This window comes from Pleurodeles waltl, chromosome 1_2, assembly GCF_031143425.1.
Source record: "Pleurodeles waltl isolate 20211129_DDA chromosome 1_2, aPleWal1.hap1.20221129, whole genome shotgun sequence".
Classification (NCBI taxonomy): Eukaryota; Metazoa; Chordata; class Amphibia; order Caudata; family Salamandridae; genus Pleurodeles; species Pleurodeles waltl.
This window is the reverse complement of record NC_090437.1, coordinates 1,324,213,457-1,324,241,151: the sequence shown is the minus strand read 5'-3', so window position 1 is coordinate 1,324,241,151 and position 27,695 is coordinate 1,324,213,457. Positions and strand designations below refer to the sequence as shown.

Here is a 27,695-nt window from a genome sequence, read left to right as displayed (position 1 = left end):
ATTTCTTTTGCCACCCATAGGGAGCTCTGACAATTCTTACACAGGCCTGCCACTGCAGCCTGAGTGAAATAACGTCCACGTTATTTCACAGCCATTTTACACTGCACTTAAGTAACTTATAAGTCACCTATATGTCTAACCTTTACCTGGTAAAGGTTAGGTGCAAAGTTACTTAGTGTGAGGGCACCCTGGCACTAGCCAAGGTGCCCCCACATGGTTCAGGGCCAATTCCCCGGACTTTGTAAGTGCGGGGACACCATTACACGCGTGCACTACATATAGGTCACTACCTATATGTAGCTTCACAATGGTAACTCCGAATATGGCCATGTAACATGTCTATGATCATGGAATTGCCCCTCTATGCCATCCTGGCATAGCTGGCACAATCCCATGATCCCAGTGGTCTGTAGCACAGACCCTGGTACTGCCAAACTGCCTTTTCAGGGGTTTCACTGCAGCTGCTGCTGCTGCCAACCCCTCAGACAGGTTTCTGCCCTCCTGGGGTCCAGCCAGGCTTGTCCCAGGATGGCAGAACAAAGGACTTCCTCTGAGAGAGGGTGTTACACCCTCTCCCTTTGGAAAATGGTGTGAAGGCAGGGGAGGAGTAGCCTCCCCCAGCCTCTGGAAATGCTTTCATGGGCACATTTGGTGCCCATTTCTGCATAAGCCAGTCTACACCGGTTCAGGGACCCCTTAGCCCTGCTCTGGCGCGAAACTGGACAAAGGAAAGGGGAGTGACCACTCCCCTGACCTGCACCTCCCCTGGGAGGTGTCCAGAGCTCCTCCAGTGTGCTCCAGACCTCTGCCATCTTGGAAAGAGAGGTGCTGCTGGCACACTGGACTGCTCTGAGTGGCCAGTGCCACCAGGTGACGTCAGAGACTCCTTCTGATAGGCTCCTTCAGGTGTTGCTAGCCTATCCTCTCTCCTAGGTAGCCAAACCCTTTTTTCTGGCTATTTAGGGTCTCTGTCTCTGGGGATTCTTTAGATAACGAATGCAAGAGCTCATCCGAGTTCCTCTGCATCTCTCTCTTCACCTTCTGCCAAGGAATCGAGTGCTGACCGCGCTGGAAGCCTGCAAAACTGCAACATAGTAGCAAAGACGACTACTGCAACTCTGTAACGCTGATCCTGCCGCCTTCTCGACTGTTTTCCTGGTGGTGCATGCTGTGGGGGTAGTCTGCCTCCTCTCTGCACTAGAAGCTCAGAAGAAATCTCCCGTGGGTCGACGGAATCGTCCCCCTGCAACCGCAGGCACCAAACAACTGCATCACCGGTACCCTGGGTCTCCTCTCAGCACGACGAGCGAGGTCCCTTGAATCCAGCAACTCTGTCCAAGTGACTCCCACAGTCCAGTGACTCTTCAGTCCAAGTTTGGTGGAGGTAAGTCCTTGCCTCCCCACGCCAGACTGCATTGCTGGGAACCACGACTTTTGCAGCTACTCCGGCCTCCGTGCACTTCCGGCAGAAATCCTTTGTGCACAGTCCAGCTTGGGTCCACGGCACTCTAACTTGCATTGCACGACCTCCTAAGTTGTTCTCCGGCGACGTGGGACTCCTTTGTGCGACTTTGGGTGAGCACTGTTTCATGCATCCTCATAGTGCCTGTTTCTGGCACTTCCTCAGGTGCTGCCTGCTGCTGAGAGGGCTCCTTGTCTTGCTCGACGCCCCCTCTGTCCCCTGACACAATTGGCGACATCCTGGTCCCTCCTGGGCCACAGCAGCATCCAAAAACACTAACCGCACAATTTGCAGCTAGCAAGGCTTGTTGGCGGTCTTTCGGCGGGAAAACACTTCTGCACGACTCTCCACGGCATGAGATATCCGTCCTCCAAAGAGGAAGTCTCTAGCCCTTGTCGTTCCTGCAGAAACCTAAGCTTCTACTGTCCAGTAGCAGCTTCTTTGCACCCACAGCTGGCATTTCCTGGGCATCTGCCCATCTCCGACTTGCTTGTGACTTTTGGACTTGGTCCTCTTATTCCACAGGTACCCTCGACTGGAAATCCATCGTTGTTGCATTGCTGGTTTGTGTCTTTCCTGCAGAATTTCCCTATCACGACTTCGATGTCCTTTGGAGAACTTTAGTGCACTTTGCACTCACTTTTCAGGGTCTTGGGGTGGGCTATTTTTCTAACCCTCACTATTTTCTAATAGTCCCAGCGACCCTCTACAAGGTCACATAGGTTTGGGGTCCATTTGTGGTTCGCATTCCACTTTTGGAGTATATGGTTTGTGTTGCCCCTATCCCTATGTGTCCCCATTGCATCCTATTGTAACTATACATTGTTTGCACTGTTTTCTAAGACTATACTGCATATTTTTGGTATTGTGTACACATATCTTGTGTATATTTGCTATCCTCATACTGAGGGTACACTCTGAGATACTTTGGCATATTGTCATAAAAATAAAGTACCTTTATTTTTAGTATATCTGTGTATTGTGTTTTCTTATGATATTGTGCAAGTGATACTAGTGGTACTGTAGGAGTTTCACTCGTCTCCTAGTTCAGCCTAAGCTGCTCTGCTAAGCTACCATTATCTATCAGCCTATGCTGCTAGACACCCTATACACTAATAAGGGATAACTGGGCCTGGTGCAAGGTGCAAGTACCCCTTGGTACTCACTACAAGCCAGTCCAGCCTCCTACATCTACTCTCTGCAAAATCACTCTCAGAGGACTGCCCACTGCTATTTACTTCAAAAGTCTTCTTTACTGCACCTGGGAGGACTGCTCTGCTGCCTGAAGCCTAATGTGGATGCTCAGAGGCTAGCCTTGCTGCTTGAGTACTCCTCTACTGCTGAAACCAGAACTACCAAAGTGATTCCCAGAACGACTTCAAGGTTTAGTTGGCTGGCCTCCTGATCAGAGCCTAAGGGATAGATAGCCTCCAATAATCTTGAATCCCATACATGGACCAAGTCTGAGTGAGTTTGCACCCACCAAGTGGTACCCTTCTGGTCCTGGACCCTTGGCGGTGGTGCTAAATGTACCCAGATAGCCAAAACCCGGGACATTTTGGCTAAAAACCAAGTGGTGGCTGGGACCAACTTGGTCGTCTATCTGTCCAAGGTGCACGGCTGGTAGGCCTGACTTTACAGCAGCTCCTACTGAGTTCTTCTCCCTAACAGCAATTCCTGTTCAGCAGTCCTTCAGCAAAGATGTATCATGCCTAGTGGAATTCTTATTAGCTACAGGCTCCAGTCGTGTCCTGCTGTGGATTTTCGATTTTCAAATAGAGACTAAGGGGCTTAGAAAAGTGTCACTGTACCCAGTGCATTACCACTTTCATTGCACCCTTTAGACCCCCCTACCACCACCATGTGTGCGCCATATTTAAAATACGGCGCACCATGGCACAAGGTAGGGGGCAATAACATCAGAATTTCTGATGCTATTGCTGTACTCTGCAGTAGTAGCGCCAACATTTTGGTACTACTCCTGCAGAGTACATAGGGGCCCATTGTATTCAATGGCGTGCCCCCTTCTAACGCCTGCTCTGAGCAGTAGTTCATATTCCGCAAAAAATAAACTATTTGTTTTGGAACACCCCCCTTGCTAACATGATTGTCTTTGCAGGCATGTGGTGCAAAGGTTCACAAAGTGGTGCAATGCATGCATTGCACCATTTTGTAAATATGGTGCATCTAAAAAGCCACTTTAGCACCACCTTGGCATCAAAACAATGATGCTTTGTGGCGCTAAGGTGGCAGTAGGGGTCTTAAACCAAGCCCTAAGTCCCACTGTAGAAATCTTCACCACAAATTTGTCCAGCGGCTCCCATATGATGATGTCGCCTTCTCAGACACCACCTGCAGACTTGCCCTACTGATCCTTACCTTCTCAAGCAACTTTTTCCGAGATTTCCTCTATACTGAAAGTTATACCCTGACTGGGCCCAATCCACTTTTAGTGTCCAGAATGTGCTCCATTGTGGTCAGCCATTATTTTACTTTGACCCAGTCTCACATGACCAGATTTCTGCAGTTGGTGCTTTGATCATTTGGGCACTAGTTTTCATATCAATCTTTAAAAATTCCTAACTTAGTATCTACTGTTTGGATTTTTGTCATTTTTATGTCAAATGATTCATAAAAATTTGCTCTATCTTTGTAAATTGGTGTGGGATTTTTCTTCTGTTTTTTTTTTATTTTATTACTGTCTGTGTGCTGCATACATACTTTACACATTGCCTCTGCATTTAGCCTCACTGCTTTTGTGTCCAGCTACCAGAGGGTTAAACACAGGTAAATTTAACAACTTTTGTCGTTTATCATGACATGGATTGTGGCTGATGCGTGAGCAGGGTTCACTTTTCATGAAACCAGCAGCCCTGCATATTCTTAACAATTCTTCACAAGGTGTATTTTACAGGAAATATTATACACACAGAAAATCTGAAAGTGTCTTATGAAAGGCAATAAAAATGTAATTTTATCTGTTATTGTATGTTTCCTTGTTTCTCTGCTATCATTTAGGCCCATATGTATACTTTTTTAGCGCCGCATTTGCGTCATTTTTTTACGCAAAAGCAGCGCAAACTTACAAAATACAATTGTATTTTGTAATTTTGCGCCGATTTTGCTTAAAAAAACTACGCAAATGCAGCGCTAAAAACTTATAAATATGGGCCTTAATTTCTCTCATTTATACTTCCTCTCTATTCTTGTAATCAGTTAAACATTTATTTGTTGCATACATTTGTCTTCATTCTTTGAAACTCCTTCTGCCATCTAGTTGTGACTGAATCTTTCTGCTGTTTGAATTACAGCAATTGCTCCAACCCTTGCCTGTCTTCGTTAGCTGATTCTTCCATCCTCAAGACAATAAAAGCTGGCCTGGGACTCGATCGATGTACTCTCTGGCATTCAGGAGCAGCTCCCGTCAAGAAAGAGACACTGGAATACTTCATGGGCTTGAACCTATATCTCATGAACGTCTACGGATTGACTGAGTCTGTGGGGCCATGGGTGGTGTCTACGCAAAGCAACTTCCGTATCACAAGGTCAGTGAATTCTGCTGTTTTTATATACACAGCCATCAAAGTCACTGGTGATCAGTATCCTTAGTGCTCCAACCTTACCTTATGGTGGTAGCATATGGCTGTATAATGGCCTGCTGGTATTGAGTATGATAGACACATGGATGATAAAGTGGATACAGTGAAATATGTGGGCAATAACATGTAATACATGTGTAGGAGCTCTTGAGAGCTGGGAAAGCTAATATTGCATTGAGATAATTGAGCCAATTTAAGTCAATGCAAAGATTAATTAGCTTTTCAACAGCCTCAACAATTGATGGCAATTGTGGATCATAATTGAACAAATGTGCCAGAGCAGGTTGTGAGTGTGGACAGAGTAGCATTCTGTTGCCTAACTAGAATTTTGTGAGATGCCATTCTGAAAGTTTTGAGTTTTCTACAGACATAATTGTCAATTTAGATATTCTTCTTGCCTTATCGAAGTCATCAAACAATTTAGCACCTGATAGAAAGTGGTCATCTCTACAGGGAGCAATGTTTTGACCATAATTTATCAGCTGAAAGGTATTTGTCACAGAGATCAAATTAGATATCATCAAACAACTTGAATGAGAAAATGCTAGACAATGATGAGAAACAGCCAATTATCAGTAATCTCTATTACATTATTTATTTGTAATTTGTGATACTGTTGTTGGTTTTGTTTTGTTGTGTGGCTACTTTGTAACAAACTTGGGTTTTGTGAGAAATTGGGTTGTTGTTTGACTGGGGTATGTGCCCTGGTCATGCAACAGCCTTAATCTCTTGCAGTGTGAACCAGAAAAAGTCACTAAGTTAAGCTGCCCTTAACTCTGGGTAGCATGGCACAAAAAAAACAGAAGTCAGGCTTAACTTAGAGGCAATGTGCAAAGTATTTATGCAGCGCACAAACAGTAATAAAGTGAAAATGTATCACAAGAAAAATCCAAAACCAATTTTGAAAAATAGAATAGATTTAAAAAACTCATTTGACACCAAAACAATAAAAGTCCAATCAGTAATACTGGAATTATGAATTTTTGAGTTTCAAAACAGTGCCTAAAAGGTCAGTGCACTGACCATGGATATCTAGTCACCTGAGATCAAAACAAAATCAAAAGTTAAGGATGATCGCACTGGAGAATGGTTCCGATACAAGAAGTGGAGTTCAGTGGGGAAAAGATGTATGAGGGTTCCAAGGAGGCAGCGTCATCTCCGGATGGCCTTCGATGGAAGCCTTTTTTAAAGATTTCTACATTCAGACTATTTCATCGAAATGGAAATCGAAAAACTCCAGTGGGACACAGCAAAGGGCTGTTGCGAAAGACAGTTCACAAGGTCAGATAGCTAAGACTCGCTGAAATGGATTTGCTGCTGCAGAGAAGAACATACCTGGAGAAGCCGCAAAATTAATCTGACCGGCGATGCACCTCAGGCAGAAAGGCTAATTGGATGTCTCCTCCTAGTTCTCAGAGTAATTTTTCTCCCAATGTTGTCCTCAGTTTTAGAAATTGGCCATCTAGGCTAATTTATCACCTCAAACAAGGGTCCAGGACAGGTGGGACATATCTTAGGGTTTGAGTACTCACTTAGGTTGGTTGCAGGTGCAGGTTCTAGATGGTGGGAGCCTGTTATGTACCTGTCACTCTGAAAAGGAGGCCAGCAAACTAGCCCTTAGAGTCACTTCTGGTAGACCTGAGTGCGGATGTAGATGCAAGACTCAACAGCAGGGGTGGTCTCTGAGGTTTCAAGGAAAGGCTCTAGGCAGCAAAGCAGTGCTTCCAGAAACAGCAGCATTCTGGCAGAGTACACAGCAGGTCATAGCAGCAGACAGTCCTCTAAGAGTCCTTCCATATGTCCAGTAGTGAACTGAAGAGTGGGGGCTGAAGATCCTGTTTTTATACCCTGGTGGCATTCTTCTGAGACATAGGGGAAGCTTTTGACAAGGTTCTTTAAATTACATGGAATTTCTTGAATCTCTTGTGCTGGCTCCAAGCTGGCTGCAGTGGCATAACAGGATCATTAAGACCTTTCTGTGAAGGCAGAGCACACGCTATTCAGGTGTAGGAGGGGGTGTGCTTGGCTCCGCCCGCATCCTGTCAGCAGATGGTCCATTCAGGCACACCTAACCTCTCTAATGTGTAACTGTTCGAGAGGAATACAAAAAGTCTTTCATCTACACCCAGTCATATGATCCAAGACAGGCTGTAGGCACAAAAGGCTAAGAGCAAGAAAGGACCAGCTGTGTAAAAGTGGCATTTGCAAAATTGTAATGAAGAATATGACTTTATCATCAAAGAGGGTTAATCACTACTGTTACATAGATATCAAACATGATAAATTATCCTTCTCCCTATTAGACAGTACAGCTTGTTATACGTAATAAGGAATCCCCAATGTTTCCCCATGGAAATGGTAGGCCTCACAGTAGTGAAAAATGAATTTAGAAGTTTTACACTACCAGGACATAAAAGTGCATATCCAACCTTTAATTGCACACGTTCCAGCCAAAAAGGCTACAATGGCCCACCTTAGGGATGATTTATGTATTAAAAGGGGAGTTTAAGGCTTGGAAAGGTGGATTAAAAGCCAGGTTGATTTGGCAGTAGCACACTGCAGCGAGGCTGCAACGGCAGTTTTGCAGAATGTTTTAAAGGGTGCTTAAGTGAGTGGCGCAATAACTGCTGCAGGCCCACTGATAGCTTTTAATTTACATGCCCTGGATTTATAATATACCACTCTACAAGGGATTTATAAGTAAATTAAATAATACCAATCAAGCCATGTTTAAGGGAGTTCGCACAATCGCTTTAGCAGTGGTTAAGAGGGGTAAAGTGCAACAAAAGTCAGAGGTAGGTTGGCAAAACATTTGGGGAAGACATCCCTAAAGCTGACAGAACTAACATGTTCAGTTCTATAGTTGAAGCACATAGCTTTCTAGTTTAGGACTGAGATATACACACATGTGTGTTAAAAAAAATGCCCATTGGTGTAGACCGGAAGTGTAAACTGTTAGAAATGGGTTTCTAATTGGCAGAGTTATGCCCCCTTGTAAAAAGTAGGGACACAATCCTAGTTAGGGTACGACACAACACAATTCAAGTTATCCTGTGCTCACCCTCTGGTAGCTTTGCACAAAGCAGGCAGGATTAACTTAGAAGGGAATGTGTAAAGTATATGTGCAATAACTCATACAGTAAAACAATGACAACACAAGAAAAAATACTCCAGATCAGTTTAGGGAAATGGATATTATTTATCTGAATAAAAAAATTTAAAAATGGCAAAAATCCACAATGCACAATTCAAGATATCACTCTTAAAGGTTTAAATGAGTCTCAATCCTTAAGAATCAGTGGTTGTATCCTGGTAACACAGTACCTGGGATGCATCAAAAATAATGATGCAAGGGGTCGAAGAGGAGGAGATTTGTCAAAACATAAGGTGTTGCATCAGATTTTCCAGCCCGGCACAGATGATGCGGCATTTCTTTCCATGCTACAAGGTTATGTGTCGATTTACAGGAGCACAGCCTTGGTTCTGAGGGTATGTGTTGACAAATAAGGCACTGCGTCGGATTTTCCAGTGCAGCACAGATGAAGCGTTTCTTTCCATGGTGCAAAGCGATGCATAAATTTCCAGGAGAGCAGCTTTGGTTCCTCACTGTGATGCGGGGATATTTTGACACCCAGGGATGATGCATTGAAAATCCTTGATGCGCTGGTAAGAAGGGGCAGGTTGCGTCTGGCAGGCGATGCAGTGATTTTTCAGCTGTGAGGCAGACACTTCATCGATTTCTTCAGGTGTTGCATTGATTTTCTGGGACACAGGGATTTTCTTCTCTTTGGTGAAGTTTTTGTGTCCCTGAGACTTCAATACAGGATGCGAGCTTGATCCAATCCTTTGGAGAGCACTTATGGGGAAGGCAGAGTCCTTCCAGCAGAGTGAGAGGCCAGCAGGCGGCAGGGCAAAAAGCAGTCTAGATGAGTCCTTTGGGCAGCCAGACAGTCTCTCTGACAGAGCCCAGGTGTAGATTCATAAGTGTCTGATTTGGTGAGGCCAGAGACACATGCCCTGATTTAAGAAAAATGACACACAACTGTGCAGTTGTGTGTCAAACAATTCACCCTGGGCTAACTCCATTCCTTAGCGCCATCCGTGTGCCATGTTTAAAAAATGATGCACCATGGCGCTAAGAAAAGGTTAGCATTAAAAAATGACACTATCCATTGTGACATGCTGGAAAGAAAAATTACACTAATGCTGTAAAAGTGGCATTAGAACATTTAGAGGCACTTTTTTTACACAAAACATGTTAGTGCCATATTTATCATCATTAGCGTAAAAAATGCGTGAGCAAGTAAAGAAAATAGGGAGACAAGATGGAGAATGCAGGTCAAGAGAGACCCCAAAGAGATCCCAATGAGCCCAGTACGAGCCATGAGGGACCAGCAAAGTCCCAGGAGAAGGAGAATAGGAAGTGAAGAGAAGAATGACATCTTGGTCAGAGAGGTGACGTAGCACCAACAACAGCTCTTCGTCACCTCCAAATTGCCAATGGGTAGGAGAGAGGTTATATGGCAGGCAATAGTAGATAAAGTCTACAGAAGTCTCTCCTTTTCACAAGATGTTGCTTGCCGGAGCAGCAGAGCGCTACCAAACTGCCTCAGAATGTTTATAGTGCAGTGTTTGAATGATCAGTTTTGTCTATTAATGCATGGATCATAGGTTTCTTTCTGCCCATATTCAGGGTTAGTATTTCCAGAATTAAGGCTTTGAGTTCATACTACACATTGGGGCATATTCATGGAGACTTGTGTCTTGTTTGCACCACACAAAGTGGTGCATTAGTGATGCAAAACTCTGGGTCAAATTTATGAAGCCACGCAAAGTCACATTCCATGGCTTTGAGTTAGCTCATAAATCTTGAGTTAGGCAATTAAGCACAAAAGACTGTGTCAAAATACTCTGTGCAAAGAAGGCATTTCATGAATGTTGTGGTGGTGTTCCCACGCAACTCCCATTTGTTTTGACGCATTCCCAAATTTACAAGGGCTTGTACACTTGGGAGCGCATCAAAATCCTGCACTTGCAGGGCAGGGCAGGCATAACAAGGAGAAATATCTTTATTTCTCCTCGATTTTTCCTCGCATAGATTAAGGAAAACACCTCCACAGATTGTTTCTGTGCAGGAATGTGCCCCTTCGTGCACATAACAATCCTGCTGACAACACAACCTTGCACCATGGTGCAAGGGTGCTTGGGTTGGCGATAGGCTGCCGAACGGAGCTAACACAACTGGGTCCATATCATGGAAAGGACAGGAATGCTTCGTCTTGGATAAATATGGTGCAGTCCTGTCCCTTCACTTTGATAATAGGCAGTGCAGCCAGGCAACATATGCCAAATCCCCATAAATGAGAGGCACTATTAGTATTTGTGTCACAGTTGGTCTGTGCTGACTTTCTGCCCTCCACCATTTACTCCTGAACATTATGGTTGTTTTACAACATACACTCAGTCTCATGGAGAGTTCTATCTATGCTCAACACATCTCAATTTAAAATTGTATCCTTTTCCTCTCTTTTTATTGTGTTGCTTATTAGCAGAAGATCGATTTGCTACTTAAAGAAACATTTTCTTTATACTCTCTCATCTATGGCTCCCACTTGTTTACATTTCATACAGTTCTTCTGGCATCTGTGAACTCTGCAGCTACTGACTTTAAATATGTAATGTTGGAAATGACCATCTTTTGCGTGGTATTCCCCTAGATTGTTTCCTTCACTACCCTAGCCTTTTTTGAGGGCCTTTGGACTCTACACACATTATTCTTGCTAACAAAGGGCAACATGCTTGTGGTCTATCTTCCAAGGATGGTAAAACTGGTATAGACTTGATTGAATTATTTAATTTACATATGATTACTTAGTATATAATACCATCTAAACCCAGAGCCTGTAAATCAAATGCTACTAGTGGACTGCAGCACCCATTGTGCCACCCACTAAAGTATTCTTGTAAAACATCTCTACTTCATGGTGAAGTTTAGGAAAAAAAAGAACAGATGATGGATAGAATGCTGAACAATGTCAAAACATTCACTCCCAGTCGCGCATTGGAGCTTAAATCTATTGTTCTCTTGCTTGCCACGCCATTCCAGTTTGGACCCAGCCATGAGCAAATCAGTCTTGACCCTGCTCCCCATGGGAACAGTCCAGCCTAAACTGATAGGCCAAGTCCTCCCTGGAAAGGAAACAAGCATCCTGGAACGGGTTTCGGAGTATCACCCCTACTCAGCCGGGCTAGCGTGCATATGGCTGGGTCCAAACTCAGGTGGCATTGTGGGGAAAAAAATGACTGATTGGGATCCAGCCCTGTGCAATTGCCAGTGGCTGAGATTAATTCAAGCATTCCGTCCATCACCTACATGTTTTTGCATTTTTAGAAAGCTAGCATTTTCCTGACTAAACCAAATGTGCATTTCTGCCAGTGCCACCTGACTGTTAATGAGCCTCCTGTGGTGCGATATGTTTTCTTTCCAGATAGTAGACAAAAGGGACCTGGTTTGGAGAGGTAAAGGTTTTCCTGACTGTGTGGCCCATTTAAATACCAAGGGCCTTACCCCTAAGCTTGCACTTGCCTGATCCTCCTTTCCTACCCAGTGTGGCATGCTACCAAACAGTGGAGGACCCTTAACTCTGACCAGCCATGTAGACTTGTTCTTGGCATCAGCAGACCATGTGCATCATGCAGAGCTGATTTAAACTGGACTTGAAGCCAGTAGGGTGATGGGGATATAGGTTCTGATTGCTTATGCCTTTTGAGAGTTATGCTAGCTGACCCATTCGAAAATTCTTAAAAGGGGCAATTTGTATTGCGGTAGTCAAGGAATTAACAAATCGTAAATCTCATCAATTACTTTGAGTTGTGCAATGATTGTATTTCTATGTTACATTTCTATAGCTGTGGGAAGGCCATCCCTGGATGCAAGACTAAAATCCATATGCCTGACAAGGATGGGGTTGGGGAAATTTTCTGCTGGGGAAGAAACATCTTCATGGGCTACTTGAACATGGAAGAGAAAACAACTGATGTACTAGATGAGGATGGGTGGCTACACTCTGGGGATCTAGGAAGATTTGATGAAGATGGATTTCTATATGTCACTGGAAGACTAAAAGGTAAGTTGTGAATAACTGAACAATTATGGTGTAAGGTTAAAGGAATAGTAAAAGCTACCGGCGAAATGCATTCTTTTCATTATGGTAAGAAGATTTGTTGGAGAAATGTTGCAGAAAGGCATAAATGGTGGTCATCTTCAAATTCACACTGGCTGTGTCTATCAAGCATTTTTTGCATGAATCCCACTCTTCTATACCTACTCTGCATGCTCTTGTCTTAGTTCATAGCTCACACTTTGCAGAGTTGATAATGCTTCTGTGCCTTGAATATCTCTGTTATTTATGACAGGCAAATATGTCATTCCTAAATGTGAGTTGCTATCCAATTCAAGTGCCTTTCCTTCAGCTCAGCGTTTTGCAATCGGTCAAGTCCAGCTGTTTAAATATTTATCTGGATAATTAACTGAAAATATTATTTTACTGTGGAAAACAGAATTCACTGAAAAAGCAATGAATAATAGGGGTTTAATGAAGTCAATGGGTGAAATTGATTTACCTTATCTATACAATGATTCAGTGTGTACTCCAAGCTGCAGGAATAAGCTGCAGATCAGTTTATGCACAGATTAGTGGCAGATTGTGAACCCATTGAACAACATTCTGAACACATTGCTAACAAGGCTCAGAGCATTTGTGTACTTATTGCAGATAGCCACACTGCACTGGAAATGTCTGCTTTACAGGCTCGAGCAGTGGCAGTGTTGCGTGCTTCCCTACTAAGTTGTGCAGGTAGGGCTCCCCATCTGTGAGATAGGGCATACGGTTGTTCACAGGGAACAATGTAGACTCTCATCTTCAAAAGGTGAATTTCAGAGTTGACTGGCAGAGAACTTGACTCTATGCCCATTTTTATATTGACTTAGTCTGCACCAAGAAACACTGCTTTTGGCTTTATAGGAAATAGAACCCCCTTCCACACCGGCCTCCCACACAGGCATTGATGTTGTATGTAAATTACTCACCTGGAGGAACATTTCCCAGAATAGGCTCTGTGAGTGCAAGGATCAGGAACATCTATTAAGATTCTGCCTCACCATGGACATCATCAATGACATTGCATAGATGGTAATACATCACAGTCCTTCTTAAACATAAAACACAAAAACGCTGTTGATCCTGCCTTTTGAGACAAACATGGACAGAAAAAAAGCCCATGTCTTTCAAGGGCCTCTGTATTTTTTTGTTTTGGATTTGACTTACTGTTATCATATACACAGTAGCACATAAAATCAATATCTCATCTCATCATATCTCATCACATTAATTGGATTGTCCTCAAACATGTAGCTTGACAACATAGAGTAAATGCACAAATGCGCCCCAGGTCAAGAGATGGGATGGTGAACAATGCCAGCTGGGGCTGTGGAAGCAGTGCTTTTGTGCCCCCAGTAGTATGCAACTGATACCCGCGTGTGCCACTAAGGTAAATAGGTACGCACTAGATCTTCCTCCAACACAGACGATTAATGTTTAACAAAATTGACTGACATTTTTTACATTATATTCACTTTTTTGAAACTTTATCCTTTTCAAGATAAGTCAAACAAGCTACACAGTTGATAATGTGCATCTATATTGCCCAGACATGAGGCCCGTGGGAGCCTCCGACAGCTGCATATCATTCACGTCCACAACCGGTATCGAAGGGGCAAAAGTCTCCCCTGCGGCTGCGCGCCGCAATAGTGCCGTCCAAGCTCTCGTCGTGAACGCCGCTGTGTCAACCTCTCGCGGTCTGTGTCTGGTCTGCCCATTCAGCACACTCGGCAGTCTATCTGGACACACAGCGTCGCTTTCAGGTGCCATGTGAGGTAAGTATCGAATAGGGTGTAGCCAAAGATGCACAAAATGCGCCTCAGCACAATGATAGTATAGTGCTAGGTCCAGGGCCACCCACCCACCTCGCTCAAACGGAAGTGTCAGTTTTTCCCATGATATTCTGGGTCGTCAACCAGCCTAGACCAAATTTACAAGGGCGGATCAAAGCCGTTTCAGAAAACTAGCAGTGAGGACAAGAGATAGGTTAATAAAGACATACAAAATCTTGGGCAGAATAACCATCTTCGCTATTGCACTGCGACCTGTCTGCGAAAGCGGCATTGAACGCCACATCAGCCCAGCAAAGGGGGTTTATAGAGGGAAACTGCACCGTAGCCTCAGAGAGGGGCAACACCACAGATTTAGACCGGTTGATGGTGATCCTGTAGATCTGTCCAAATCCAACTATCTCATCCAGCAGAACATCAAGGTGCGGCCGTGGATCCCGAACATACAGATTGACATTGTCTGCATAAAATGGATATTAAAATTGGGCGCTGTCGAAAGGCCAAGCCCCTATGATTATGATGCTGACTCAAGCGGGCCGCAAGCGGATCCATTGCTGTAGGAAAGTACCATCTTGCCTGGCATGTTACCCCCATGTTTCACTGTATATATGTTGTTTTAGTTGTATGTGTCACTGGGACCCTGCCAGCCAGGGCCCCAGTGCTCATAAGTGTGCCCTGTATGTGTTACCTGTGTTATGACTAACTGTCTCACTGAGGCTCTGCTATCCAGAACCTCAGTGGTTATGCTCTCTCATTTCTTTCAAATTGTCACTAACAGGCTAGTGACCAATTTTACCAATTTACATTGGCATACTGGAACACCCTTATAATTCCCTAGTATATGGTACTGAGGTACCCAGGGTATTGGGGTTCCAGGAGATCCCTATGGGCTGCAGCATTTCTTTTGCCACCCATAGGGAGCTCTGACAATTCTTACACAGGCCTGCCACTGCAGCCTGAGTGAAATAACGTCCACGTTATTTCACAGCCATTTTACACTGCACTTAAGTAACTTATAAGTCACCTATATGTCTAACCTTTACCTGGTAAAGGTTGGGTGCTACGTTACTTAGTGTGTGGGCACCCTGGCACCAGCCAAGGTGCCCCCACATTGTTCAGGGCCAATTCCCCGGACTTTGTGAGTGCGGGGACACCATTACACGCGTGCACTACATATAGGTCACTACCTATGTGTAGCTTCACAATGGTAACTCCAAATATGGCCATGTAACATGTCTAAGATCATGGAATTGCCCCCTCTATGCCATCCTGGCATTGTTGGCACAATCCCATGATCCCACGGGTCTCTAGCACAGACCCGGGTACTGCCAAACTGCCTTTTCAGGGGTTTCACTGCAGCTGCTGCCAACCCCTCAGACAGGTTTCTGCCCTCCTGGGGTCCAGCCAGGCTTGGCCCAGGAAGGCAGAGAAAAGGACTTCCTCAGAGAGAGGGTGTTACACCATCTCCCTTTGGAAAATGGTGTTAAGGCAGGGGAGGAGTAGCCTCCCCCAGCCTCTGGAAATGCTTTCATGGGCACACATGTTGCCCATTTCTGCATAAGCCAGTCTACACCGGTTCAGGGACCCCTCAGCCCTGCTCTGGCACGAAACTGGACAAAGGAAAGGGGAGTGACCACTCCCCTGACCTGCACCTCCCCTTGGAGGTGCCCAGAGCTCCTCCAGTGTGCTCCAGACCTCTGCCATCTTGGAAACAGAGGTGCTGCTGGCACACTGGACTGCTCTGAGTGGCCAGGGCCAGCAGGTGACGTCAGAGACTCCTTCTGATAGGCTCCTTCAGGTGTTGCTAGCCTATCTTCTCTCCTAAGTAGCCAAACCCTCTTTTCTGGCTATTTAGGGTCTCTGCTTTGGGGATTTCCTTAGATAAGGAATGCAAGAGCTCATCAGAGTTCCTCTGCATCTCTCTCTTCACCTTCTGGAATCTGTCAGTGGCACAGCCAGTGTGTCATAGGCCAAATCTGTGCCTCCCTACAACATATAGGTGGTCATTCCAACCCTGGCGGTCGGTGTTAAAGCGGCAGCAAAACCGCTAACAGGCTGGCGGTAAAAAAAATGCAATTCCGACCCTGGCGGAAACCGCCAACAGAGACCGCCACTTCAACACACCGCCCGCCACGGCGGGACAAACAAACAGTGCGGCGGTCACCGCCAACAGACAGGCGGGAGACAATGTACCGCCCACCCTATCACAACCCACCAATCCGCCACCTTTTCCGGGGCGGTAGCCCCGCCGATAAAAACACGGCGGAAACAGCCATTTCAAATGGAAAACGCTCACCTCCTTACGCCCCACGAGGAATCTGGACAGCATGGAACCCGAATTCCACATCCTCCCAGCGATTGTCTTCCTGCTCTTCTACCAGGAGCACGAACGCCGGCGCAGAAGACAACGGTGAGTACTGCACCTACGACACAGGGGAGGGGGGAGGCAAAAAATTACGGGAACACACATATGCGACACACCCACCCTCACCCTCACCCACTACAACACACACATCAATGCATAGCAACACATCACAGTTACCCCCCCCAAACCCCCCGGAAGAATGCAAACACAAAAGGAAATGATTATAAACATTGGAATATATTGTATTACTGGCTTTAAAATATATCACACATCTAAAACTTTATATACATAAATTGTCCAGTCCGATATGTGTATCAGGCATTGTCCGTGGACCACTGGGCCCAAATCACATGGGCAAAGCCCACACAGGATACCTGACTCCAACGGAGAGAACACTGCAGGGGCATCAGATCCCAAAACTACAGGCACCTCAGGGGGAAGGGAAGGGGGGGCACCTCAGCCAGATGAGTCCACGACGCCAGATCGATGAGGGGCCTCCATGGCTACTGTTCCATCCTGGGGAGTGCAAAGCCACAGTCTCTCAAGTGTACACAGTGGGTGGGTTGCCCACTGTTCCATCCTGGGGAGTGCAAAGCCACAGTCTCTCAAGTCTCTTCAGTGGGTGGCTTGCCCACTGTTCCATCCTGGGGAGTGCAAAGCCACAGTCTCTCAAGTCTCTACAGTGGGTGGCTTGCCCACTGTTCCATCCTGGGGAGTGCAAAGCCACAGTCTCTCAAGTCTATACAGTGGGTGGTTTGCCCACTGTTCAATCCTGGGGAGTGCAAAGCCACAGTCTCTCAAGTCTCTACAGTGGGTGGCTTGCCCACTGTTACATCCTGGGGAGTGCAAAGCCACGGTCTCTCAAGTCTATACAGTGGGTGGCTTGCCCACTGTTACATCCTGGGGAGTGCAAAGCCACAGTCTCTCAAGTCAATATCAGTCTCCACTGGTACTGGAGGGGGACTAGTGCCCAGAGTGCTTCGTGCAGCCCTGCCCGACACAGATGCGGTCCTGCCCCTTCCGCCAATGGGCCAGTGGTGCTTGAGATGAAGGGCCCAGTTCAGCGGTGCTTGAGACGGCGGTGCCCAGCGGAGCGGTGCTTGAGATGAAGGGCCCAGCGCAGCGGTGCTTGAGACGGCGGTGCCCAGCGGAGCGGTGCTTGAGATGAAGGGCCCAGTTCAGCTGTGCTTGAGACGGCGGTGCCCAGCGGAGCGGTGCTTGAGATGAAGGGCCCAGCGCAGCGGTGCTTGAGATGAAGGGCCCAGCGGAGCCGTGCTTGAGATGAAGGGCCCAGCGGAGCGGTGCTTGAGACGGCGGTGCCCAGCAGAGCGGTGCTTGAGATGAAGGGCCCAGCGGAGCAGTGCTTGAGATGAAGGGCCCAGTTCAGCGGTGCTTGAGATGGCGGTGCCCAGCGGAGCGGTGCTTGAGATGAAGGGCCCAGCGGAGCGGTGCTTGAGATGAAGGGCCCAGCGGAGCCGTGCTTGAGACGGCGGTGCCCAGCGGAGCGGTGCTTGAGATGAAGGGCCCAGTTCAGCTGTGCTTGAGACGGCGGTGCCCAGCGGAGCGGTGCTTGAGATGAAGGGCCCAGCGCAGCGGTGCTTGAGATAAAGGGCCCAGCGGAGCCGTGCTTGAGATGAAGGGCCCAGCGGAGCGGTGCTTGAGACGGCGGTGCCCAGCAGAGCGGTGCTTGAGATGAAGGGCCCAGCGGAGCAGTGCTTGAGATGAAGGGCCTAGTTCAGCGGTGCTTGAGACGGCGGTGCCCAGCGGAACGGTGCTTGAGATGAAGGGCCCAGCGCAGCGGTGCTTGACACAGCGGTGCCCAGCGTAGCGGTGCTTGAGATGAAGGGCCCAGCGGAGCGGTGCTTGAGATGAAGGGCCCAGTTCAGCGGTGCTTGAGATGAAGGGCCCAGTTCAGCGGTGCTTCGGATGAGTGCCCAGTTCAGCGGGTCAGCCCATGGCATGGAGGTCATTCGCCACCTGACCTGTGGCTGGCTGCGCCTTCCTGCCCACCTGGGATGGGCCTGGTGGGGCCCTCCTGGGCTGCAGTACCGGGCCTGTTGGTGTCCTCCTGCCCACCTGGGTTGGGGCATGCGGGGCCCTCCTGCACAGCTGGGCTGCTGGCGGTCTTGTCGGGTGTGCTGCCCTTCCCAGCCTTCCCTGGTCGCCTGTGGCCCTTCCCCACCTTTGGCGGTGTACCAGGTGGCACCACACTCCCTGCCGGAGCCATGGTAGGGATTTTGGTCCCAGGTGTTTTAGGCCTCTTGCGCCGGGCACTGACAATCTTCACGTGTTTTTGCGGCGGTGGGCTGCCCGTGCCTTGGCTCCCTACTGAGCTGGCTGCCCTTGAGGGTGGGGGACTCCACAGTCCATGGCAGACTGTCTTCACAGGGCCCGCTGTTGTGGTGGCTGAGGTGCTGACTGGAGTCTTTTTAGATGGACGGGGTGGGGGAGTTGTTGGGAAGAGGTCAAGTTTGGAAAGGAAAATAAGTTTAGGAAGAGAGGGACGGGTAGGTGTAGTAGGTATGGGAGTGGAGGAAGAGGTTGTGGTTGTAGGAGTTTGAAGTCGGGTGTCTTTGGGTACAGGTGCTTGGGCTGGAGGTTGGCGTGAGGTGGATGGCTGTTGGGTGGGTGGCTGCCTGCGTTTGTGTAGCTTGGAAGAGGGGGTGACAGACACACTGGGAGAGGACACAGGGGACGTGTGAATGGTAGTGGGGGTGGTGACTGCACGTGTGCGGGGGGTTCTGGTGGGTGTGCTGGTGATGGACGTAGTGGCTGAAGATGTTGTGCATGCAGGTGTGAGTGGAGATGTGACAGGGAGGGAGGAGGGAGACGAGGAGGAGGGGGACACAGTGGAGGCAGTGGGTGTTGGTATGTCTGCATGTGGATGTTGCTTGTGTGAATGCCTGTGTGATGTGTGGTGCTTATGTCTGGATGAGCTTCCCTTGGGTGTTGAGGTGTGTGCAGGCTGGTCTGATGGTGTGTCTGGGATAGTCAGAGGTACAGGGGATTGGGTATGGGTGGAGGAAGTTGGAGGGGGGAGGCTAGAGACAGGGACAATTGCTGCCATCAGTGCTGAGGCCAGAGTGTTGAACGATCGCTGATGGGCAGCCTGACCCGAATGAATGCCCTCCAGGTATGCATTACTCTGGTGCACCTCCCTTTCTACACCCTGGATGGCATTCAAAAGGGTAGACTGCCCAACAATGAGCGTCCTCAGGAGGTCAATGACCTCCTCACTGAGGGCAGCAGGGGTGACAGGGGCAGGGCCTGAGGTGCCTGGGGCGAAGGAGATGCCCACCTTCCTGGGTGAGCGGGCACGGGGCAAACGCTGAGGGGCTGCTGGGAGGGCGGTGCTGGTGCGCTGGGTGGCGGCTATACCTGTTGTAGCGGGGGGCACGGATGTTGGCGCCACCACAAGGGAGCTCCCTTCAGAGGACGAGTCGCTGTCACTGACATCCGCACGAGTCCCCGCTGTGGAGCTCCCCTCGCCCTCCGTCTCACTGGTGAAATCCGAGTCATTTGCATGGCCCGCCATGGCCATGTGAGATGCAGCTCCCTCGTGCTCCGATGCCACTTCTCCTCCGCCTGATGATGCTAATGAACAGGAAGACAACAAAAAAGGGGGGTGGGGAAAAATAAAGAAATGTTGAGTGCCTGCATTGGCGACACAGTTGGCGGACAGGACAGACACAGAAGCCCCCTGCACTACGCCGCGCACTTGGGGTCGACTACTCAATCCGTGGGACATGGCCTACAAGCCTATGGGCGACCTCTGCTCACATACATGACACAGGGCAATGAATAGCTGTACTTGGCACCTACAGAGGTGGGGGGCGGGGGCTAAAGGCCATGCCTTACGGAGGGGCCTAGCCTACAGATATCGCCCTGGCCTAGGGATACCCACAGCCCTCCTCCCCCACCCAGACACCTCCACTGCGCGCAAAGTCACCAGGATTTGAGTGTACTCACCCCCTTGTGTCTGCTGTGATGTCCTCACGCGCCCATCCAAATCGGGGTAGGCCACCGCCAGGATACGGGACATCAGGGGGGTCAAAGTATGACTAGCACCCCTCCCATGTTGGGAGGCCATCCCCAGCTGAGCCTCCGTCGTCTTCCTGCTCCAGCGTTGGATGTCCTCCCATCTCTTCCTGCAGTGGGTGCCCCGTCTCTGGTGGACCCCCAGGGTCCGGACGTCCTTGGCGATGGCACGCCAAATACCGATTTTCTGGTGGGCGCTGACCTATGTGACATGTACAGGGAGAGAAGAATAATCATCACCTTCTGCATGCTCGATGTGAGTGGCCCCCCATCCCCACCCTTGCCATGTGGCACATGCTCTCATCTGTCGTTTGATGCATGCCTCAATCGCTCCCCTCACCACCATCTTTCATCCACCCGACTCAACACAGGCATTGGCCGAAAAGCATGGTCCCAGTGTACTTACCTGTTGGTCTGGAGGACCGTAGAGTAGCGCATACTGGGGTAGGACCCCATCAACGAGTTTCTCCAACTCCTGAGCAGTGAAGGCAGGGGCCCTTTCCCCAGTCGCATGAGCCATTGTCTCTTCCAGACCGTGGTCACAGCAGCACTTGCAGTGTAGGTCCTCTCCTGTGGAAGATCAGGTATCGAGTGATTAAGCAGATAGAAAATGGCAGTCACGCCCGCAGCGGTGCGTACCGCGGCGGTGCGTACCACGACAGCCGGCGCACATCGTCATTGGCTCCTGAGACCCATAGGGTTCAATGTTAACCAATGCAGCTTTGCGCCACGGTCTTCGACCGCCTACCGCCACGGTGTGCCACGCCAGCGCATTGACCTCACATCCCATTGTCGCACTTCACAGGTCAGGCAGCCGCCATTTCAAGGGCCCACATGCCTTATTTTCTACTGCGTCACACATACCTAGGCCTTGCATCGACACTCATACAAGCCATTCAATGCATTGGGAATCGTGTTATGTGCAAGCTGTGGTTACGTACCTGTGGGTTGATTGACTCTGTGCTCGCTGTTGTCCTTCATAGGCACCGTCCGCTGGGACATGCGAGGAGATGGAGAAATCTTCCCGTGTACAGACCGCTGGTGGACCTGTCGACAATGGAGGAAAGACATGTCATACTGACATACAGGCTTGACCGAGCCACTATATAGGAACTGTGTGCCCCGCTGGAGCCAGACCTGATGTCACCAATCCGCCAACCCACAGGGATCCCCCCTCTAGTGCAGGTGCTGTCAGTACTCCATTTCCTAGCAAGTGGGTCATTTCAAACAACAGTGGCCATATCATCAGGGATGTCCCAGCCCATGTTTTCCAATGTGTTGTCCATAGTGTTGTCTGTCCTGCTCAAACACATGCGGAGCTACATCGTTTTCCCTGAGGTGGGGGATTTGGCTACAGTGAAGGCTGATTTCTATGCCCTTGGACATATACCCAACATCATTGGTGCCATTGATAGGACACATGTTGCTTTGGTCCCCCCCAGCAGGAGTGAACAGGTGTACAGGAACAGGAAGAGTTATCATTCCATGAATGTCCAGATGGTGTGTTTGGCTGACCAGTACATCTCCCATGTTAATGCCAAGTTCCCTGGCTCAGTGCATGACGCGTACATCATGCGGAATAGCAGCATCCCTTACGTGATGGGTCAACTCCAGAGGCACCGTGTGTGGCTATTAGGAGACTCTGGTTACCCCAACCTGTCCTGGCTACTGACCCCAGTGAGGAATCCCAGGACAAGGGCAGAGGAACGGTACAATGAGGCCCATGGGAGAACTAGGAGGGTGATCGAACGGACCTTCGGCCTCCTGAAGGCCAGGTTTAGGTGCCTCCATATGACTGGTGGATCCCTAATGTACTCACCAAAGAAGGTGTGCCAGATCATCGTGGCCTGCTGTATGCTTCACAACCTGGCTTTGCGCCGCCAGGTGCCTTTTCTGCAGGAGGATGGTTCAGATGGTGGTGTTGTAGCAGCTGTGGAGCCTGTGGAGAGTGAAGAGGAGGAAGGCGAAGAGGACGACATAGAGAACAGGAACACAGTAATACAGCAGTATTTTCAATGACACACAGGTAAGAATCCACACCGGCATATTACATACTTAACCCCTACTACCTCTCTACTGTCTGACCTTTTCCCCCAGTGTATGGTAACTGAGTTGTGACTTTCCCTTCCGATTTCAGAGATGTGGGCCCCACTGCGTGACATCTGCTTTATTTCCCCATGGACTACAGCTGTGTGACATTGGTATGTTGGCATCACAATGTGAATATGCCATTTGGCACTGTAATGTCTAATACATTTGTACAAAATCACAGCCGGACTCCAGATTGGTTTATGCAATAAGTGTGTTTATTACAGTGCTCTAAATTGGTGGGTGGTTGCAAATCGTTGAGGTGTGATGGTGGAGGATGGTCCATGGCAGAGTCCAGACTATCAGTATCACAGGTGCATTGTCCAGATGCCTGTGGAAAGTGGAGCAGGGGCAGTGTAAGGTTGGACAGGGTGTCAATGTGGGACAGTGGGATGACAGTCAGGGGGGTATCCTTTGCTGGCGGGGGTCTTGGCATCTTACTCTGTCTTCTTCCTGGATCTCAGGGCCCGCTTGCGGGGTGGTTCTCCTTCTGCAGGGGGTGGGGTTCTGGTGGCCTGTTGGTCTTGTGTCGGGGCCTCCTGTCCACTAGCGCCGGCAGAGGTGGTAGGCAGCTCTTGGTCCATGCTAGTGTCAGGGGCCCTTTGTGGTGCGACAGTGTCCCGCAATGTGGTGACTACCTGATTCAGAGCCACTACGATGGTGCCCATGGCGGTACTGATGTTTCTTAGTTCTTCCCTGAACCCCATATACTGTTGCTCCTGCAGAAGCTGGATCTCCTGAAACCTGGCCAGGACCGTCACCATCGTCTCCTGGGAGTGGTGGTATACTCCCATGATGGAGGAGAGGGCCTCGTGGAGAGTGGGTTCCCTGGGCCTGTCCCCCCCCCTGTCGCACAGCAGCCCTCACAGTTCCCCTGTTTCCCTGTGCCTCTGTCCCCTGGACCGTGTGCCCACTACCACTGCCCCCAGGTCCCTGTTGTTGTTGGGGTGGTGGGTTAACCTGGGTGCCCTGTAGTGGTGGACACACTGCTGATTGACGTGTCCTGGGGACTGAGATATGGGCCCGCTGTGTGGGTGCTGTGCTGGTGTTCCCAGAGGAGGGAAGGTCTGCTGTGGCCTGTGGCTGTCTGAGGGGAACCGACTGTCCAGAGGTCCCCGATGGGCCGGGCTGGTCATCTAGATCCAGGGAGACAGAGGTGCTGTCATCACTGTGGGCCTCTTCTGGGGGTGGAGTGGACCCTCCTGCGCGGTGATGTGGCATTCGGGTCCTGCAGGGGTATAAAAGTATGATTATTGCTTCTGTGTGTGCCATAGCGTGCAATGGGTGGGTGCCCGTGTACCCCTGTGCTTTCATTCCTGTGTGGGGGCTTTTGTGACTGTGGTTTGGGGGGGGATGGGTATGTGCAGTGGGCATGCTTAGGTGATGGGTGTCCATGCTTTGTGGTCGCATGCAGGGCTTGGTGTTGGGATGGGTGGGTTGTGAGGGTGAGACATTTGCAAGGAGTAGGTGTGATGGGGTGGGGGTGAGGGTGGGGGTATGAGTTGGCATGCTGGTGGGGTGGGGGGATGGAGTAGTTAAGATTTGACTTACCAGAGTCCATTCCTCTGCCTACTCCTGCGAGGCCCTCAGGATGCAGGATCGCCAAGACCTGCTCCTCCCATGTTGTAAAATTCTGGGGGAGGAGGTGGGGGTCCGCCGCCAGTCCGCTGCACCGCGATGTTGTGCCTGGATACCATGGAACGCACCTTCCCCCGTAGGTCGTTCCACCGCTTCCTGATGTCGTCACGATTTCTTGGGTGCTGTCCCACAGCGTTAACCCTGTCCACTATTCTGCTCCATAGCTCCATCTTCCTGGCAATGGTGGTTTGCTGCACCTGTGTCCCGAAGAGCTATGGCTCTACCCGTACAATTTCCTCCACCATGACCCTGAGTTCAGCCTCAGAAAACCTGGGGTGTCTTTGCGGTGCCATGGGGTGGTTTGGGTGATGTGTGGGGTGGATTGTGTGGTGCTAAGTGTGGTGATGTGTATTGGTGTGTAGTTTGAAGTGCGTGGTAATATTGCTGGGTGACAGTGAATTGCGCGTCTGGGTGCTCGGGTCTCTTATCTCTGTGCGTGTTCACGAATCTCTAGGAGTGGGGGTTTGTGGGTGATGTGGGTGTGTGTTTTATATTGTGTTGGGTGTGTGGGAGTATTGTTTGTATGTGTCTCAGGTGTGTGTATTTTGAATTGTCCAATGTGGCTGTGTTTTGTAAGTGTTTGTGTATTTTGAGCGCGGCGATGTGTACCGCCAATGGAATACCGCGGTTGAAAGACCGCCGTGTGGATTCGTGTGTTGTGATAGTGTGGGCGTATTTCTGTTGGCGTGACGGTGGAGGTTTGGTCTATGCCAGTTTCTCGCTGGCCTTTGGTGTGGCGGACTTTTGTGGATGTCTGTATTTTGGCGGTTTGCCTGTTGAGGGTCAGAATGACCGTGGCGGTTTACCGCGGCGGTGTTATGGCGTTCTTCTGCACGGCGGTAAGCGCCTTTTACCGCCGAGGTTGGAATGACCCCCAAAATCTCCAGGCTGAATGATATTTGGTAACCGCTCAGGGAGTATCTTTCAACATTGTACTGCTGTCTAACAACCTTGATTGACTAATCGGCTTACAGGCTTACTACAGCCCCAAAAGCTTGTGTTCACTTGTGTTTACATCTATCGAGTTTTATCTGTATTTCTTTGTTTCAGGGAAGAGTCTATAACAGGATGCGTCGTCTTTGGTTTGTTTTTTTAAAAGCTGCTTTACTGTGTGTTGGTAGCTCATCTAAAGAGCGTTGTTTGACCTAGACACACTAGGTATAGCAAGGGTGGACTGAACATTATTGACTAAACTGATTAGTCTCAGGTCTGCACTGGTTCCACATTCATTTTTTAAAGTTCAGTTGTGTTAGTTGTGCATTTATTGAGCAAACAATCTTGTACATCGTGAGGAGGGTGGAAGCCAAAACGTTGTAAGGGAAATACAGGTTTGTTCTTTGGTGAGTTGATATGTTTGTGTCACTTCTTTATCAGAAATATATAGAGTAGAAATATCAATGAAATATCAATTTGCTGATTGAGATATGCTTTCTGCAGATATAGTTGTCACATCAGGGGGCGAGAACATACCCCCAATACCGATAGAAAACAGTGTGAAGAAGGAGTTGCCGATTATCAGTAATGCAATATTGGTTGGAGACCAGAGGAAGTTCTTGTCCATGCTGCTGACATTGAAGGTGAGAAGAGCTGCAAAGAGTCTCTAACAGTTTGTACTTCACTAGAAAATATCACAATCAATCACATTAGTTTGGCTTGCCTGTTGGTCAAGAGGCGCATTTTGGGGCGTGCTCACAGTTCTGAAAGGCAAGAAAGGCACCAACATACTAGGTGGTATGTAATACGAAGGAAAACCAGCAGACTGTCGGACTCATTAACCTTCTGAAGAATATTCCTGCAGTACTGCTAGGTGAGTCTGTCTACTACTCTACAGATTATATATGCAATAATATGCCTCCAAGTGTACTCTATAAGGCCCTGAGTGGCTTGATATATCTGAAGTAATGCAAGGAAGCGCAAGTCATTGCCTTGCGGTGGGAGCGCAAGTCATAGTTATTTGAGGTAACTAACTATAACTGGTGATTTTCTCTGGTTTGTACATTAAAAATGTGAGTCTAACTATAACGTCCCTGTAACCTCTGTTTTTTTAAGTGAATTTCTATTTTTTTAAAAACTTAAAGTAATTTTCATTATTATATGTTAATCCAACCACCACAGCTCACAGCCTTCTCAATGCATGGTGGCAGTTAGCCACAGGGCCTGGCCATACATGCCCTGAGACCAACCCCCAATAAGCATCCAACCTTGCACCGTGCACGGCCTTCATCCATGTGCAGCAGAGGTTGGCCGCAAGAGGTGGCCTGCAGTCAGACCCTGCGGCCAACTCCCCTAACCACCCAACCCTCTCCAGTGCACTGCCCTATAGCTGTGCGTGGTGGGAGTTGGCTGTAGCCTCTGTGGGTGTGAGAATAGGAGTGAGAGGGTGTATCTGGGGGTGAGCTTGGTGGTGAAAGTGTTTGTCTGGATGTAAGAGTGCATACATCAGTGCTTTAGTGGGTGCATGGGTGCGTGGGTCTCTGAGTGGGTGCATGAGGGTGTCAGTGGGTCTGGGAGTAGGTGTTTGAGAGTCTGAATGGGTCTGTAATTTGGTGCATAACTATTAGTGGGTCTCTGAGTGGGTGTGTGAGGGTCTGACTGGGACTGTGAGTGGGTGCACAAGTGCCTGAGTGGGTCTGTGAGTGGGAGAAAGATTGAAAGCAATAGAGAGAGAGGGAGAGAGAGTGAGAGAGAGAGAAAAAACGTGTGAGAGAGAGAGAGAGTGTTTTTTTGGCTTTGATGTATAATATTCTTAGAATGAGATGTTTCTGGACAAATTGAAAAGAAAAATGCATTTGTCATTTAAAAAGAGTAAGATCACCTTTCCGTGTGAGGCTTTAACATTTGTAGTTAAAAAACAAAGGAGGGAAACTCGACTTGAACCCTCAATGTGAAGGTTGGTGAACTTCACACTGAGCTATTTTTTTTTCAATCTCTTTATTTTAGCCCATATGAGCCCTACATTTTTTTCTATTTTTTTATTTAATAACAAGCCCTTATGGGCTATCTGGGAATTCAGGGAAAGCCTCAAGTCCTCCCCTGTGGTCCCACTGCTTCAGAAACCAAGGAGCTTCTTTAAGTACAGCTCCGTGGTTACAGAAGCAAGCCTTTACTCTCTGTTCCCTGCACGCATACCTGCAGAGAGATGAAAGCTCCACTTTTTGACAGCAGGCCCTGTTTGACAGATCCCGCTGTCAAAAACTGAAGTGTTTCCTGTGGTTTGGCTGCAGCTTCAAAGCTGCAGTCAAGCCACAACAAACAGCTATGTCCCAGGGATGGGCACCCTGGAACATGACAGGAGCCAACCCTGGGGGGTGGAGGTCCTCCATGAGGGGGGTCACATGGCCCCTTCTCAACCAACAATGCCCCAGAGATGTTGTGGTCCCCAGGGCTATGGGGGGTCTTGGGCCCCCCTGCAAGTCAATAAAATGAAGTCCCAGGGAGGTGATGGTGCCAGGGGCTGTGGGGGAGGCAGACGGGCCTTCCCCACACAATTCATGCATTTTGCCCTGAGAAGGTGGTGGTCTCTGGTGTGCGGGTCCCCCACATAAATTACATTAA

The 27,695-nt window shown here is 48.7% G+C and overlaps 1 protein-coding gene across 1 annotated transcript in view; it reads left to right on the top strand.

Moving 5' to 3' along the window:
- The window catches only part of LOC138251470 (long-chain-fatty-acid--CoA ligase ACSBG2-like), a 174,909-nt gene that overhangs the window by 139,744 nt on the left and 7,470 nt on the right, over window positions 1–27,695 (top strand). Inside the window, exons 9-11 of the mRNA XM_069205652.1 lie at window positions 4,774–5,007; window positions 11,971–12,188; window positions 25,578–25,717. Coding sequence (XP_069061753.1) covers window positions 4,774–5,007; window positions 11,971–12,188; window positions 25,578–25,717 — 592 coding nt within the window. The remainder of the gene's footprint in view (window positions 1–4,773; window positions 5,008–11,970; window positions 12,189–25,577; window positions 25,718–27,695) is intronic.